At 35.6% G+C, this 19066-nt stretch overlaps 1 protein-coding gene across 4 annotated transcripts in view; it reads left to right on the top strand.

The window, feature by feature from the left end:
* The window catches only part of DIAPH2 (diaphanous related formin 2), an 825716-nt gene that overhangs the window by 69991 nt on the left and 736659 nt on the right, over positions 1–19066 (top strand). For 3 of the 4 annotated variants that reach the window (XM_014795691.2, XM_087427457.1, XM_087427458.1), the window contains 2 exons: positions 4025–4129; positions 9619–9639. In XM_014795691.2, the coding sequence (XP_014651177.2) occupies positions 4025–4129; positions 9619–9639 (126 nt within the window). The remainder of the gene's footprint in view (positions 1–4024; positions 4130–9618; positions 9640–19066) is intronic. The other variant, XM_087427460.1, reaches the window with a different exon arrangement.

Raw genomic sequence — 19066 nt, 5'->3', positions numbered from 1 at the left:
ATTCTACTTGGGAGATGCAGATTCATGCTAACCACATTTGCAGGAGACTGTAATTTAACCAGTATGTTTTGAGGCAGTAGTGACATAGCCTGGCATATGTGAGTAGTATTTAGGGGTTTTCATGGAAACAAACACGGTATGAGTCAGCAGAATGATGTGCTTGCCAATAAGGTCGTAAAATCAGAGGCTGAGTTAGTAGAGGTATAGCATTTCAAGATGAAGGAGGTGGAAGTCCTTTCTTTCCTTGCATTTATCAAACCACAGAGTATTTGAGAGAGATAGATATGGATGCTAAGCCATGTCAATGAAGCTAAGTTGAAGCAGGTAGATATACTTTAGCCTGAAGGAGAGAATGCTGCCTTCAAATAACATTTACGTGGTTCTTGAGTTTATTCCCTCTGTCCAATCTGACTACCATCTCTTTTAGTTCAAACTTATTGCTAGTCGCTGAATTACTTCAATAGTCCAAATTATTGAACATAAAAGAATCCTATATTCTCTAGTTTAAATAGAAATATATATATTATTAAGAGATATTAGGTAACTCTTGAATCAGATGGGTTGCAGAAACAGGCTCCAGATAACATTATAGGAATAACTTCTAGAACCACACAACTGAAATATAGTCCAATTAAGGAGCTGTTGCCGTCCCAGAAACACTTAGTCAAACTGTTGTGATGAAAAAGATGTGGCTGCTGCCATTAATTCCATAACCACGTCACGTCTTTTGGATGGCTTACTCGTGGCCTGCTTCCTAACATGGTTCACTTCTGAATCTACACCTATAAATGCATTTCATTGGTGGAAACTAAGTCACACGCCTGTACTCTAGTTATAAGGGAGACTGGCAAATGTCGTTTTTATGGATTCTTCCTTGGTTAGGTGGAACTGACACTGTGAGGATGTGTTAAGATGTAGAGGGCGTGTTCAAATGCTGTTGGGCAGCCAAACCTGACAGAAGACCCTTGTGGTCTTCTAGCTAGTCTCCTTGCCCTCACTCCGATTTTTCTCATCCTTCAAGACCCAAATCCTGGTGATGACTTCTCTGCCCTTTCCGTCTGTCCTCTGTGTTCCCAAAGCACCATATACATACCTCTATTATAATTATTTGTTTGCATATTTGTTTTCTCTACTAGACCATGAATTATTTATTTTTATTTATTTAACAAAGATAGCATTTACTACGTATCAGGCATTGTTCTAAGTGCTTCATAAATAATAACTCATTTAATTTGTGGGTACAAACAGTCTTTCAAATTTGCACTCCTCTAGCCAGCCTAGCATAGTCCCTGGGGCATGGTACAGGTCCAGTAAATGAGTGATTCAAAATTCAGAAAGTAGAGAAGAAAAAAGAAGGACACAGTCTTGCCACCTTAACATGCTATTAATATTTTGTTGTACATATTTCACATCCAGTCATCCAAAGGAAAAATTGGCAAAAATTGAACTGCCCTAAGATGGGCTGGGCTGCCTGCAGAGGTAGTGAGTTCCCTGTTAGTTGAAATCGACACAGAACATAGGTGAACATCTGTGGACTATGTTGAAAGTGCTATTCAGCCTCATTTCCATGATTCTGTTTTGCTTCAACAATGCTAGATCTAGCCTGTGAGAGAGGAAAAGAGGAAAAAGATGTCTTCTGCCTTCAAGTAAATCATTAACAAGTACGATATACAAATGAGAATAAGGAGATAAGATAGGAAAGGTAGGGGTAGAGATGGTGATAGTGGTGATTTGGAAGGGGGATCATGTATATATACGCAAAATTTATAAGGTATTGACTGTGAATGAATTGTCATAGGAGTCATTGCAGTGAGTACATATATAGATCATGAGATTCTTTTTCTTTCTTTTTTTTTTTTTGTGAGGAAGATTAGCCCTGAGCTAGCATCTGTTGCCAGTCCTCCTCTTTTTGCTGAGGAAGATTGGCCCTGGGCTAACATCCATGCCCATCTTCCTCTGCTTTATATGTGGGACGCCTGCCACAGCATGGCTTCATAAGCGGTGTGTAGGTCCACGCCCGGGATCCGAACCTGTGAACCCCGGGCTGCCGAAGCGGAGTGCACGATCTTAACCACTACGCCACCAGGCCAGCCCCGATCATGAGATTCTTGCTGTCAACGAAGTTACTTTTCAATAGATAGATGCAGTTTGATTACTTTTTATGAGTCCTTTTTTTACCCCCACGTTCTCACATGTGAGTCTTTAAAATAATTTTAATATTTTTTCTTTGCCCATTAGTTTACTTGATTTTAAAAAAAATAGTAGTGGGTAGAATTACTAAGAGAGTAAAGGGATAAAAATATTGATATTTTTTCCTTTTTTAAAAAATTGAAATATAATTCACATACCATAAAATTCACCCCCTGAAAGTGTACAGTTCAGTGTGTTTCTTAGTGTATTCAAAGAGTTGTACAACTATCACAACAGTGAATTTTAGAACATTTTTATCACCCTCCTCCCAAAAAACACTATACCCATCAGTAGTCACGTCTCAATTCTCTTATCCCTCCTCCCCTGCTCCTGGCAACCACTAATCCACTTTCTGTCTCTATAGATTTGCCTATTCTGGACATTCAGTATATGTGGTCTTTTGTTACTGGCTTCTTTCACTTAGCATACTGTGATTTCAAGGTTCATCCATGGTATAGCATGTATCAATATTTCATTCCTCTTTATGACTGAATAATATTCCATTGTATGGGTATAGCACATTTGTTGATCCATTCATCACTTGATGAACATTTAGATTGTTTCCACTCTTTGATAGTGCTGCTATGAACATTCAGGTACAAATTTTTGTGTTTTCATTTCTCTTGGGTATGAGCTGGGTCATGTGGTAACTTTATGTATAACATTTTGAGGAACTGCTAGACTGTTTTCCAAAGTGGCTGCATCATTTCACGTTCTCACCAGCAATGTGTGAGAGTTCCAGTTTTTCCACATCCTCATCAACATTTGTTGTTATCATCTTTTTTATCCTAGCCATCCTAGTGAGAGTGAAGTGGTATCTCATTGTGGTTTTGTTTTGCATTTCCCTAATGAATAATGATGTTCAACATCATGTCTTTATTGGTCATTTGTATATCTTCTTTAGAGAAATGTCTGTTCACATCCTTTGCCCATTTATAATTGAATTATTTGTCTTTTTATTGTTGATTTGTCAGAGTTCTTTATATATTCTGGATACAAGTCCCTTATCAGACATATGATTTGTAAACATTTTCATCCATTCTGTAGGTAGTCTTTTCATTTGATGTTGCTTTTTGAAGCATAGTCATTTCCAACTTGGTTTTTTGACCCCCTCAAGAGGGTCTTAATATGTTGCAAGGATTAACATGAGTTTCACAACTAAGAAAAATAATTTGTCTAGTGAAAATGTTATATGTGTGTGTATCACAAAATAAAGGAAGATTCCCAACCAAATTAAAGCTCATTGAACCTCAAAACAATGTGTTCTTCTAACTGAATATTTTTTCCCTCCAGTGAGTGATTTTTGTTATTCCAGTATAGCTAACTATAATTCCAATATAGCTAACTGATTTTTTTTTTGCTTTTCCAAATCCAGCACCTTCTCATGAATTTTTCTTCAGTGACATAGATATATATTTCCTGTTAATTTACAAATCATATTTGCTTTTCTAGATAATAGTGATCCTAAGGGAGTATATGCCAAATAGTAAGGTATGTGTTTATTTGTGATATCAGGGTAAATAAACTAAGGCTGTATGATGTATTATCTATGTTAGAAACTGCCAATTTATTCTGTGGAATAATTTAAAAATATTTTTTCTTTCTGCTCATTAGTTGACTAGGTAGAGATATGAACCATGAAGATATGGTGATATTTATACAAGATTATGGTATCTAGAGTGGAAAATGATAGTGAAGGATCCATAAAAATGATCATTGTTGTTAGTCACGGCATATTTACTATTTTAAGACAGAATATTAATATTTATTAATCACTTTTGAAACTCTTAAGCAGAAATTTGCTAATGCTCACAATAAATGTTCTTTCTAATAGGAGGACATGAACCTTAATGAAGAACGAAAAGCTCCTTTGCGAAACAAAGATTTTACCACCAAGCGTGAGATGGTCGTCCAGTATATATCTGCTACTGCCAAATCTGTAAGTAGTGAGACTTTCCTGGCACCAAAGTAATGAGCTTAGCGTTATCAGCTTAAAAATAAACAAACCTCAGATCTTCAAGTTCTTTCCTCAACGTACTCATATAGACTATTCAGAAAAAAATTTATACGTGTATTTTTATATGTTTAATATATATTTCAAAACTGTTCATAATTATACTTCCATTATCATAAACCAGACAGATTGATAAGAGGTTCTGAGTTAATCTAGTGAGTTTTGAGGCAGAGGTTTTGTGCACTTACTAAAAGTTGACAGCAATTTGCAGGTGTTCTACTTAATCTACAGTTTGTTATATGAAAATTTTGAATTTTGAGGGAGAAGTCACTAACATAGCCCAGTCACAAGCTTTCACTAAGTTTACATTAAAGCTACATGTCTTGGAGGCCGGCCTGGTGGCACAGCGGTTAAGTGCGCGCGCTCCGCTGCTGGCAGCCCCGGTTCGGATCCCGGGCGCGCACTGATGCACCGCTTGTCAGGCCATGCTGTGGCAGCGTCCCACATAAAGTGGAGGAAGATGGGCATGGATATTAGCTCAGGGCCAGTCTTCCTCAGCAGAAAGAGGAGGATTGGCATGGATGTTAGCTCAGGGCTGATCTTCCTCACACAAAAAATAAATAAATAAAAAGCTACATGTCTGGTGTCTGCTTTCATGACATTTTTAGCAATATTTTTTTTTTATAATTTTATTTATTTAGTTTTCTCCCAAAGCCCCAGTAGATAGTTATATGTCATAGTTGCACATCCTTCTAGTTGCTGTATGTGGGACGTGGCCTCAGCATGGCCGGAGAAGCGTACCGTCGGTGCACGCCCGGGATCCAAACCCAGGCCGCCAGCAGCGGAGTGCGCGCACTTAACCGCTAAGCCACGGGGACGGCCTAGCAATATTTTTAATATGCAGTTTTGTTAGTTTTGTTCATTATTTTAGGTGATGCTAACTCTGTAAACTACCTCATAATTGTTACTAGACAGCTTAATTTAATCTAAAGGAGGGTGCTTCGTAGGAACTTGAATCAAATCTGTTTGTGTGAGTGTCAGAAGACTTGAAGGTAGGGTTCATTGAGAAGATTTGTTACCGGCAGGAAAATCTTAGTGTTTTAATGGAATATGTTGCTTTGTTCACTTGCTAAGGTGCTTCCAGGTTTCATTTCTTTTTGTAAGAAAAAAATGTATTTTTGAAATGGTGAAATGCTTTTTTTACATTTTTGTAAAGAAAAAGCTTTTAAATCTAGAGTTTATAAAATCACTATGTATGTGTGTATATGTTATATATATGTGTGGGTATATATATATACACACACGGTGATTTTATGTGTGTGTGGTATATGTGTGTGTGTATATATGTATATATATATATATAAAATATATACAGACATTTACATTTAAAACATGCATGTTTTAAATTTAAAAAGTTGACCAGTGAAGAAAATAGTTCTTTATTGGAAAAATATCTTGTAAAATTATTTGGCTGTGCTATTAATGCTCTTTCAGTACAGTAATTACAGTGGCAATTACTGATGCATTTTGCCCTGAATTCTACGATTGCATTGATTCCATATTGTACTTTAAGCAAGCTAAATCTGAATGCTGAACTATTAAACATAATGCCTTGCAGCTCTGCCAGAGCAGAGCAACAGCATGTTTTTTAATTTGCTTCTGGTATCCAAGGGCTGAAATATGTTTCAAGTGATAAGTGAAATTTGCCATGAGCGTCGTTTTCAATAGAATTAGGTGATGCATAGGGTTTTACTTTGAAATTCTGATGAATCTCTTCTCATTTTTGCACTCCAGTTATTGTTCACAGTAAAATGCTTTAGGAGATCCAGGGTGTACGTTCAGTGTTATTTCTCAAATACCTAAAGGCAAATACACTAGTAAAGCTATATAACGAAATCTGAGTGCAAAGTACAGATAATAATATATGATTAATCATGTAGTGTTTTTAATGATAAGATTTTGTTAGTGTTCCTGGCTCATTTGTTGTTTTTGTTTGTGTAAGTGGGACTGAAGATAATGAAGATTATCTGAAGCTCTTATTCCTTAACCTTTTGATTTTTCCTCTGTGTCTATGTAGAACTTGTTTTCATTCATTCTTATATTCTTTCCTCTTCAACTGACCAAAGAAATGCACACTTTTAAGTTATATACTCATGTTTCAGATTATGATACTAAAGTTGGGGTAAATGTTGGATGAGCTCTCACTGCTTTATTCAAAAGATGGAAACTGAAGTTTCTCAAAAGACATGAAAATTCTATGTTTAAGGCGTTAACCTCAAAATCAGTACTGTAACTATTTAGTATATGACCCTTATTTGTTTCATTCAACATACATATGAGCACTTGACCTGTGGACGGCACTTTCTTTAGAGTTCCAAGATTATACATTTTATTTGCTAATATTTTTCGTGGACCAAATATTATGATGAAAGAAAGCCTGTTGATATTTAAAGCTTTCTCACCTTGGGGAGACATTAATTAGTATTGTGTTTTCTGTTGTTAAAACAAAGAAAATTGCTTATCTAATTTCCTTTTGAAGGTGAGAGGGCTGCCGTTCAGTGACAAACAGTCCTCTCATCTTTCGACCCCTTCATGATGGTGACAATAAAATTTGCATAAATTATAACCTAACACATGGCTGTTTACCTACATGTAACCAAGGTTTCCATCCTCTGTCTTTCATTAGGCTTTAGATATGCTTTGCATATCTTATACTTTTTTACATTTACTTTTTCATTATATTAATACATTGATTAAAAACATTCCCTCGTTTAGAGTAGTTGTGATTGTAGCCACTTCTTTATGAAAATGCTTCATAAGTAGTCAAACTCTTTTCCACTAGAGTCCTGGGTGGAAAAATGTTTTATAGTCACATGTAAAACATGTAAGAATTATATTTACATTTAAACATAAATTGTACATTTCCCCCTCTAACACCTGCATTAGTCATTTTGTGAGAAATTGAAAAACAAAATATGAGCTCAATAAGAAACGTCCATCATTCTCCTGGTTTCCTGGGTAAGGACAATAAAGCAAGATGATACTATACGTAGGTGTATGCTCAAAACCTGTTTCTAAAGCAAAGGAGAGTCTTTTGTTATGTAATTAACTTTGTTAAAATTAGCATGGAATAAGAGAATATAAGGGAAATTAAAAGATGATGAAAACTATTTCTTAATTTTTTCTTCTTAAAGTCCCATAGATATACAGAGTAAGTTATACAGAGTAAGTTGTGTGAATATTAAAGGAAAAAGTAGCTTGAGTAACTCTGTCAGTGATGAATGAACTTTAAATAAGGGTTTGGAGAAGAACCTCTTCTCTGCACAAGCCGGACTTGTCTGCTCATTGTAACAAGTGTGGTTACGCACTTGACTTAGGGAGTTGGTACATGTAGATAATTTGGCCACAAATAATCTGGAAGAGTCTATATTTTCAAACACCAGCATATGTTTTCAGAAGTGGAAAACTAGACTTTGTTAATGTTGCAAATGTTGTCATACCGATTCATAATCCTGAAAGAGGTGCAACACATCAGGGATTTAGAGGGGGTCTTGCATGTTATATCTTAACAGCATATATAGCATATATAGACATGAGGAAAAATTAGTTACTGAAATCCTAACATTAGTTTGCCAAATGCCAGTAAGAAACTAGTTTATTTCTAACTTAAATCGCAATCTTTGAAGTTGAGATTTTGAAATATGTAAAATTATATTTTTGAAGACACATCAGCCATTGAGAGGTGTCACTGATTTCAAAAAAAATCTCAATAGAAAATAATTTAAAATAGTGATACCAAAAACATCTACAGAATTTTTAGATTGGCCCGTGTAATAAGCGGTTGAAAGTTGCAGCATATCTTTGTGTGTTTGTGTGTGTGTGTGTGTGTGTTATGCTTTTGCTTTTGCCATTATCAGATATTTTCTTTCCAAGGTCTTCTTTTCCAGGTGTCATCTGGATATGGTGAAAAACAATTGAACCCAAACATGACCAAACCAGTTTCTCTTAGCTTCTCTTGGCCAATGTAATCGATTTTGCTGTATGTGCTTTAGCTGAATGCAATCATTTTGCAATCCGAATGAATCATTAAATGGGCCGTATTCTGGTCGTTTCACTGAGTATAGACCTGCCTTAATTGTTAAGACAGGCTCACATTCTTTTTTTGGTCTCCTGTCTGTGCTAAATAAACAAGGGACAAATAAGACCTCTGTCTTTTTAGTGGGAGGAAATAATTTAGGTCAATAGCATATCTTTCAATTCAGAAGACTGTTAATGGCACCAAAGAGGCTTTTATTCAACTCAATAATCACTGCCTGTAAATAGTCTGTTGAGTGAATATTTAAGAAAGCTGCTTCTGTATTTGGAAATTCATGGATTCCTCTGAAATAATTTAGTTAGAAACTGTCATTATCTTTTTGTATCTTGTGGTATCCTGTTCAATTTAGGATTCTTACTGGGATTTCAGTTATATTTGATTTTTATTTTTAAAGTACTAGCTGAAAAATAGAATACATATTGGTAATAACTGCTGTCAGATTAATGGTTTTAGATTATGAATTAGCCCTTTTTTGGACATTGCTTGATATTCAAGTGTAGGATTCTGATAATAATGATTTGATTTATATTTGGATTTCAACATAAAATTATGTTTAGGACTATGATTTTACTTCTTGCTTTCTTAAACGCAATTTTGCCTCTCAGAAATTCTCTTATGTCTTATCCATTAGGAAAGCTCAATCAAAGTTGCAATTTTTGAACTGTTTCCTCCTTAGGAATATCTGCATGTTTACATATAAAATGCTTCTTTGTCTTCACATTATATAGAAAACTCTGATCTTATAATAGAAATGCTAGGGTGACCAAGAAAACTAGAATCATAAGCAATCTATCTTCTTTGTAATTTTCAAGTATAATGCAAAACAATGTTATAACCTTAAATTCATAGCAATATAAAATATTCCAGTTTTCAACCTAAAGTTCATTTCTTAATGCATGATTTTAAATGCAACATTTATATTCTAAAATACCTTATTTCAACCTTAATAGTATACCTGTTATAACAAGGAAAAAAAAATCTTTGGGAAAAAAATCAAGTATCCATTGATAATTGTTTTGAGGGGCTGTGGGCTGGTAAAATGATGCCTGATTTCACTTACTCTTGCATTATTTGATATTTAGATCATACTCTATGAGAAGCCCATTACAGTACATTTTTAAAAAATCCTCAAATAGTAGTAATCTTTTATTTGGGAATCCTTATTTTGCAAACTTTACACATTTTTGAAATATGGTAGAAATTATACTGATATATTTGTTTTAGCCTCTAGATCTGAAGTGTTAAAGAGTATACATAGGGTTAGCTACTTACTAATTTACTAAACACTTAACTTCTGTGAAAAGCTTCTGATTACTAATACTGTTGCTGTTTGTTTTTTTTTACACCATAACCACTCTCCGTTGACCCCTGCATGCAGATAGTTGGAAGTAAAGTTACGGTGAGTACAAAAGATGTGTTTTACCCTTAGATGTGAATTTATGCTTTTGGGAATTGAATGATTGTTGCTTATAGTATTTTATACTATTTGGTCCTTCTTTTGGTGTATATTTTACCAAAGCAGTGAAATTAATATTAAGATCAGGTGATTAGAATTTAGCTATAGTATGAGTTTTTCCTGTGGTTTGGGGAAATGTTTTAGAACTACAATATGCTTGTATATTTTGTCTTGGAAAGTTTAATTTTGTTTTGGAATTGTGCCTGTGTCAGTCTTTATGATTCTGATGAAATTTTGTGTTTTATCTCAGTTTCTCAGGATGGCAGGGAGAGACTCCTAAAATGTTGGTTATGCTAACAGGATTCACTTTGATTTTAGTCTCACTGAGCACACAGTGTAATGATAACAACCCTTATGTTCAGTCAGGAGGCCTAGGTGCCTGTCTTTGTTGAGTGCTGCTAGTCGGCTCTGTGATTTTGGGCAAGTCATGTATAATTTTATTTATTTATTTACTTTTCCCCCAAAGCCCCAGTAGATAGTTGTATGTCATAGCTGCACATCCTTCTAGTTGCTGTATGTGGGACGCGGCCTCAGCATGGCCGGAGAAGCGGTGCATCGGTGTGCACCCGGGATCCGAACCCGGGCTGCCAGTAGCAGAGGGCGCACACTTAACCGCTAAGCCACGGGGCCGGCCCTGGGCAAGTCATGTAATTTCTCTGAGGTTCAGTTATTAAATGGAGAAATTGAAGTGATTGGCTTACTTTATCTTTTAAGGTTCTTTCTGTTGCTGTTTTTTAAAGGTTTTATAGTCAAGGCACTGTATTTCAGTGCCATAATTACATGATGCACTGTTACATAATACACCGAAAGTGGCCTATATTGTAATTGAGAGCTATTTGTAATTACCTTGCCTTCATGATTAAGCAGTCTGTATTTAGAGAACAGGGCAGAAAACATTATCTTTAACATCACCAAGTACGGTGATGTCTACAGTAGTAAATGTATTTAATATTTATTTTGCTTTAAAAAATTGATTTATTTTCTCTTTTTTAATTCATGTGATATCTGGGGAAAAAAGACGTCAATCTTTCAGGATAATTTCAAAAATCAGCATATATTTCTTTAGTGCTTATTATGTGCCAAGAACTGTGCTAGGTGTGCCAATGACTGGAAAATAAGAATGAGATAAGACCTTATAGTTTCAATAATATATGTTGAAATGATCAAACCTTAAATATTGTGTGCTGATTGTAAGTGTAATAGGAATTCATAAGCAGGAGAGAGAAGTAGGGTTAGAGTAATTAGAGAAAATTCCATGCAAATTTCTGCACTTAAGCTGGGCTTTCAGGAAGAGTTAGTTGTGATGACTGGGATTTGACTATGGAGAAGAGACTACGGAGAAGCTCTCAGATTATGAAGTAATATTCAGTGCAAAGGCTTGGAGAAAGAACCAAACTGTGTGGGGGCAGTGGTGGGGAGAGGGAAGCGAGAGATGAGGTTGACTTTATTGGAACAAAGAATGTATATTGTAAAGATTCAAAAATAAATTTGAAAGAGGATCTTGAAGTCCAGGCAGAAGATTAGAAATTAGTTTGAGCAAGGAAGTGACAGCAGGGTTTAAGAAAAATAAATTTGGTAGTAGTAGGTAGGCTGGATTAGGCTAATGGTTCTGAAACTCGAAAGTGTACCAAAATGTAAGTTTTGTCGCTCATAGAGTCTGGGATAGGGCCAAGACCTCTGCGTTTTTATCAAGCACCACAGGAGATTCTGTTAAGGTAGTCTGAGGAGCACACTTTGAGAAATACTGAATTAGGATAGAGAGAGATTTCTTTGGGGGCTACCTAGGAGACTTGTGTGTGTCAGTGAGGGTGATAACGGAACCCTCAAGCTTATTTTAATGTGGGCCAGAGCCAGCCTATGTTTCTGGTCTTGGCGCCATAAGCAATCCAATGGCTTATGCCCGAAACCAGTGAAATATGACCGATTCCTTCACATTCAGTTACCAAGTTCTGTTGATTATTTCTCCTAAATAACTCTCAACTCTCTCCCCTCATTACTCACACTGTTGCTTCCTTAGTTCAGACTCATCTTTTAACACACCTGTCATTGCTGTAGCCTCCTAAGTAGTCTCCTAGTCTTCGCTCTTACCCTACTCACGCATCTTCTACTCTGTTACCAGAGCTGTTTTCCCCTTTAAAACTTTCAGGTGGCTCCCTATTGCCCTTTGTGATCTTATCCCTGCCTCGTTTTCTAATTTCCTCTCCAGCTGCATTCTTACATGTGCCTGTCCTCTATCTGTACAGGAACACTTGGCAATTCTTTAACATCCTATTCTTTAATACCTCTAAGTCAAGCACATTCTGTTTCTTTGAGCTAGAATGCCCTTTTCTTTAGTGTGCCCAGCAGACTCCTAAATGTCCATCAAGATTAAGCTTCATCTCAATCTTAGAAGGAGAAGCTACCCTCGATAACTCCTTCCTTCCCATAGCACCATGTATATAGCTGTATTATAATATTTAACATTATAATAAATTATTTATATGTCTTCTCCAATGAACATAGCTCCTGCCCTCAGAATACTAGGTCTAATGGGGAAGACAGACAGGTAGACAGAATAAAGATAGGGCCTGAAGATGCAATATGGTAAAGGTTGCAAAGTGGCAGGCCAGCAGGCTGTATATGGTTCATGGAAAAGTTTCGTCTTGTCTGCGAGTATTTCGAAAGACGGTATAATGAGATGGGTGTTATGAATGATCTGCAGTATAAACTGTTTCTTACCCATTGTCTTATCTAGGCCCTGCTTCTCACATTGGAGTTTGCAAATCCTGCACTAAAGGGAGGAAACGATAGGAATGAGCTTCTAGAGGAAGTGATGAGGAATTAGTTCCAGAGTTTAGGTGGGAGGGGTGCCTTAAGGGGAAAGACTTTTTGTTGTTGTTTTCTTAATACTAGAGAGTCGTGTGAAAAAACAATATTTAAAATCACTCTGGTGAAAGTCAGGTACTAAAGGGCTTATTTTTTCATGGTCTCATTAATCTTCAAAAGATGGGAAGTCTTTGTTCATTGATAAAATGGGCAGATAAGAATTTCATAGAAGTGTTCCAGAGAGAAGAAATTCGAGAATAACCACTTTAAGTATTATGGTTGCCTGGAGATTACATACATTGGTCTAAAAATGAGTGATGTAGAAGGCAGATTGACATCGGAAAGATGGAATATGCAATGAACCAGGTCTGCGTAGCCCTGTCTTTCTTGTCTATCCATTGTCGATTAGAAGCAAAAATGGAGGCAATTGAGGCCCTCCCGATCTCAGACTACCGTCAGCCTTACTTTTCGCTATTCTCTTTTATAAATTTTACTTTAAAAATCAGGCTAGAAAACTGCCTGTTACCTGAACATAACCACCCCCTCAGCCTCATGCAGTCTTGCTTCTGACTTTGCTCATCGCATCTTTTTCTGCATAGAATGTTTTCCTTCCTTTGTCAACATTCTGCCGTCCTCCACAGCTCTTCTCTGAAGCCTATCCTGATTCCCACCCTATTCCCCCCACCCCCTAGTTTCCACCTAGTAATTGATTTGGACTTCTGTAGCACTTTCTTTTTAACTCTTAGAGAATCCCTTTCTACTTTATCTTCTACTTTCTATTACATTATATGTTCCTCAAGGGCTTCTCTTATAATACTCCTATTTTACTTTAGTTTATAGTAATATATATCCTTGAATAATAGTATCAACCTGTGGGTCTGTCTTTTTATGTCCGCAGTATAGATCCTATGAAGTGATGCAAATTTTAGTAGAGCCTACTGGTTTAGAGGCAAATGGACGTGGGTTCAGATTCCCACTCTGCTGCATACTAGTTGTGTGACCTTAGACAATTTACTTAACTTCTCTGAACCTCAGTCTCCCCATCCATAAAATAAGGATAACAGTACTAAATTCAGGATGGTTTTAAAGTTTATTGTTTATATTTAATATATTTAACATATAAAGAGGCTTGCAAATAGTAGCTCGAAATTACATTTTTCATTAAATATATTGAAATCTACAAAATACTGGGTATAAAAAACATAAAAATATGAAGATTAGACAGTAAAATGAGATAAGACTGTGAGCTGCCTCTTTTTTTTGCTAAATATTCAAGGTGTGTGCTATTTGATAGGATTTATTCTGAAATGGTGGGAAAGATTCAGCTGGATGGAAAAAGGAGAAGGCTTTCCCTATTTATTGGAAACTATGTGTTATGTGGTGTAGATTATTGCTGGACTTTGAGAAAAAAATAAAAAATTCATATGTGGCCTCTAATATTGACAAGGTTATTTTAAAGATTTAATAAAATAGTTGAAGATTTGTTATAGATATCATCTATGAAGGGAAATGATAAAATATCTTCCTGTAGATAGCTTAAAATAGCAAAAGAGAATTTGGAGTAGGATAGAGATAGAAAGACCTGAATAACTTTTTCATTGGCTTCTAGTTAAAAGTGTTGTACGACTTTTGGAAAGAAAATAAATTGTTTTTTATTGTTTAGTAACACATTGCATAAAACAGATTTAGAAAACAGCTAAAATGATTGATTTGGTTCCACTGCAAGCCAGGAATAATTTATCCACAGGTGGAAAAATAACCATTCTTCTGTGGAAAACAAAGAGTAAGAATTGATGTGATTACATGTGATAATTGGAAAATAGAATTATAACGACCAAACCTTACAATGTTAAATTTATATTTATTATATATATTATATTATATTGTATGTATATAAGATACTGTATTACCTTATAGTAATTTAATGACGGACGTATATAGTTGAATGCCTAGGGTAGCAGTAGGATGTTTTGGGGATGGTGTTTATTTTAGCATCAGAAAGACCTGAATTTGAATTTGTTTGATTCAGCACTCGTTCATTCCCTGTGACCTTATTAACCTCTGTAACCACAGTTTTATTCCTTTCTTGAACAAAAAGTTTCTGCACCTATTGTGTGCCAGCCGCTATTCTAGGTGCTCAAATGATGAACCATACAGATAGATTGCTCATGGAGCTTACATTCTAACTGGGAGACAGACAATCAGACACATATTAAATATAATGGCAGGTAGTGGGAAGTGCAATGAAGGGAAAAAAAGCAAGATGAGAAAGCAGACAGTGATGAGGGATGTGCTATTTTCGATAGGTGAGCTCTATGACGTTTGAAGGGAGACATAAATGAAATTAGGGAGAGCCATGCAGATATCTAGGGAAGAGTTACAGAGGCAGAGAGAACATCAAGTGCTTTGGCTTTGGGCTGGGGGTGTGCTTTGAGTATTTGAAGAATAGCCAAGAGGCCACTGTGGTTGGAGTGGGGCGAGCAAGGGTAAGTATGGAGGTATTTAATAACCAACCCCAAGAGCTAGTTAAGGTGACAAAAAACATAAGTTAAGCTTAGTGGTGGGTTGTAAGTTTGGAAAGGTAGGTTAAAGTCATTTTAGAAGAAATGTGCTGAGGAGTTGGTACTTTAGTAGTGAGGAATCCTACAAGGTTTTGAGCAATGGAATGACAAAATCCCAGCTCTGTTTGGGGAAGATAAATGGAGCCGTGGAAATTGGAGAGGTTAGAGGCTAGGGGAGGGAGATCAAGCTGGGGGTTGTTGCAGTAGGTGAAATATTAAAACCCTGAACTGGAGAGTGGTTAGTCAGGACTAAATGGAAGGTATAGATGAGGGAGAGAGATTGTGGAAGTAGAATATATCAGCCCCAGCAAATGATTAAAAAGGGCAGGAGAGATGTGTGAATCAAAAGTGACTGAAATTTCAAGCATGGGTGACTGAAATGATGGTGACTTGAGCATTCATAGAGAAGTCAGGAGCAAGATTAAGTTTGGAGTAAAAGATGATGAGTTCAGTCACACACGTTAATCAAGGAAAAATGAGTAAAATCATAAAAGCAAGAATAAAGTTATTGCAACACAAGAACATTTCTTTAGCATTTACAGCATTAAGAGTAGAATTTTATAATTTGGTTCTCTGTTTCAAACTCCTACTTTTGCTATTTTAAATATGCTCGCTGCACATTGCTGCTGAATATGTTGTTTGTCATTCTAATAACCTTTCCTTGTTTATAAACTGAAGCTTCAATATCTGTATAAGGCAATGAAGGCCATGTGTACTTCTAGGGGACTCAGTGGCCTCGGATAGAAAGGAGCTAATCATTTTGATGGCCTATAGTATTGCTTACCAGATAAGCCATTTTACATAATTAAGATGTCACATTTGTATCTTTTGCAAAGTTTCTAAATAATCTGAGTCGAAAGGACAACCCTGTCATGGGTGAAGGTTAGGTACAAATGTATGTTTCTTTGTCCTAAATGGGGCATGGGAATCCTGGGCACTCATTGAGTGAATATTGCAGGACCTTTTTCTCAAAATAGAGCCAAATGAATTTGTTCCCCCAAGCTGGTGACGAAGGTCATACTGAAAGAAAGTTCCAGTTAAAAGTATAAACTTATGGCCAGGCTCAAAGTAAGAAACTCAAAATGCCGTTGATGTCTTCCTTACTATAAGCCACCTAGTAATCGTGATATCCATAAAATACCGCTAAGCATCACAGTATGTGTTTGTGGGCTGTTAAGCTGCTATTGCATTATTAAATTGAAGTTTTATTAGTCTGCTGTTTGAATAGTATCTTAATGATTACTTCATGTAATGTTACACTTGTGTCAGGCCAACTATTTGAAAATATCCTGTGAACAAAGATCAACTCTTACTTTGCCTTTTTTTTTTTTTTTTAAATAATTGTATAGTCCAGAAGGGGGAGACAAAACATTGATTTTTGGAGTTGGAAGTAGCTGCTTCAAGAGAAAACATGGCTTTCTTGCACTCCACTTTGATTGTTTTTTCTTATGGGTTTAGAAATTGTAGGATAGTTGCTACTGTAAAATACTTAGTTTTATGGTGGTGACAATTTTGTTAAAAATTTAAATTGAATCAGAATAAAAATAACCAATGCAATTATTTTTAACTAGTATATATAAAGTAGAAAAACTCATTTGGTAATCAGATGAAAATAAGACCTGAGACTGTTTAATGATGGTGTATTATAAGTGATCTTTTAAAAATAGCACCAGCACTATTAAAGTTCCAATTTTGGTCTTTTCTAATTTTACATTCATTATGAGCAATGAGTAGCTACCTTCCCATTTCCTTATGTTTTAATATTACAAGCCAGCTTGTGTATTATACTTGTTTTGGATAGGAGTATCTGCATATGTTTTGAAAGGTTTTATTATTTAAATTTCCATTCATTTTTAGAACAATTTCGTATCAGTCCCTTGCCTTCCAGTGCATTGTCATAAATTACATTATTTCATCATGCCAGATTAAATTTGTTGTTTAAAGAATGCTAAAATAGTGTAGATTATAAAATATTAGGAAGTCATCTTACCTTGAGCATTTGGAAATGTCTGAAAGACAGTATGAATAATGACTTTATGCTTAGACATATTTTGTAAATTGATTACATTAATATTTATGAGTATGGGGTAGTTATGTTTTATAATATTATCCTGATGTTGGAAACAAAAAGATTTACTTTTCATGTAGGATTCTGCACTACAAGTTTATTTTCTGTATATTTTGACTGTGATTATGTTAGGAATTTTTGTTGAGGATATTTCTCTGTGTATATAATTAGGTAAAAGGATGCATTTAAAATCTGATGCTTGATATAAGACATTTAAAACTAGTATAGCCATTATTTCATATTGCATTGCTTGTTTTACTTTTCAACTATGGCAAAAATTTTGATCAGCCATATAGCATGAGATAATTATATGGTAAGTGTTTTTCTATGTTTATTTTTGTTGTTAAGTAATATAGTCTGTACTATGTATCCTTTAGAAGCTCTGTGTAAAATTTCCTGTTGCCGTTATGAAACTTAAAGTAGCATGACACAGGGATATTTTTTATGAGGCAATGTTTTTTTGATCCAGGTAGCCTTGTGATCAGGGGAAAAAGTGGAAACAATAAGATTCTGATCAATATTAAAGAGTTACCCTAACTTACGATATATCAAATTTTGGTTTTTTCTCACGTGTTTGACTCCATTTCCCATTTTAGTTAATCAAGTTTCTTTTAACTGCTTATCTGTTAGGAAAGGACTGTTTGGTTGAACCCAAATCAGCTCCTTGGAATGGGATAAGGGTAGAATAGAATCATCTTAAGAATGCCACCTTAGATTTATAAAGTTCTTTAGCTCTTAAAGCCCTTTTATGTATTTTCTCATTTGAGCTACATATTATATGTATTTCTGTAGGTTTGTGCATCAATTTTTCAGGAAGACATTGCCTCCATTTCCAAATTCCTGGGGTCTGGCCTTGTCTCATGGAGTTTTTTTGTTTTTGAGGAAGATTCACTCTGAGCTAACATCTGTTGCCAATCTTCCTGTTTTTGCTTGAGGAAGATTAGCCCTGAGCTAACATCTGTTGCCAATCTTCCTCTTTTTGCTTGAGGAAGATTTGCTCTGACCTAACATCTGTGCCAGTCTTCCTCTATTTTGTATGTGGGTCACCCCCACAGCGTGGCTGATGAGTGGTGTAGGTCCGCGCCCAGGATCCAAACCCGCAAACCCGGGCCACCAAAGCAGAGCGTGCCAAACTTAACCACTACGCCATGGGGCCAGCCCCTTATGGAGTTTTTCTTGAGTAGTATATACTGGCCAAAGTATTTCCTGTCAGTGGTCAACAGGTATTCAGAACTTGAATTAGTATCCAGTTGATATGCTTGTTTGAAATGCTTTGTGGGCCTGCCTCACTAAATAATGGTCATGTGACTAGTAATATTTAAGGTAATTTTTTACTATGGTCACCATAATTCAGATAACAGCATTACTGCATTGACTGCATGTGCTATTATAGTTGCAACCACAATTACCTATCAAAATAATGTGGAAAACAAAAATGAATTTTAAGAGCATCAATCAAAGACACAAAAAGCTTTCTGGGTTCAATTTTTATGCTGATCTGTTTGTAAATTTTTACTAACCTGTCATGGTTCCTTTCTTCAATGAACTTGTGATCTAAGGAGAAAAGAATTGCTTGTGCAATATGTAATTCTTGTGCTTTGAGTACAGTAACTACTTTGTACACTTTAGGTAAATTATTTATACTCATTGATGATGATGCTTTTTTGGCAGAGTGGTTTTACATTTAGAAAGCTGTTTTACAAAGTGTGATTGGCAACTGTATACTAGATATAGTGCGTGTGTCTTTCTGTGTATATTTATCCATCTATCTATCTATCCTCTCAAAGTTAAATGAGCTTACATAGGTTCTATGTTCAAAAGCTGAGAAGTTATAAGAGAACTGAGACTTTTCCTTAAAATTATTTCAGATTTTCTTAGGGTGTGGAATGCTTTTGCTTAGAATGAGAGGAGGTATATGTTATGGGCTGAAGTGTGT

This window comes from Ceratotherium simum, chromosome X (genome assembly GCF_057802395.1).
Source record: "Ceratotherium simum simum isolate JZ-2026a chromosome X, ASM5780239v1, whole genome shotgun sequence".
Classification (NCBI taxonomy): domain Eukaryota; kingdom Metazoa; phylum Chordata; class Mammalia; order Perissodactyla; family Rhinocerotidae; genus Ceratotherium; species Ceratotherium simum.
The sequence above is the reverse complement of the archived record's forward strand: the minus strand, read 5'-3'. Positions and strand labels throughout refer to the sequence as shown.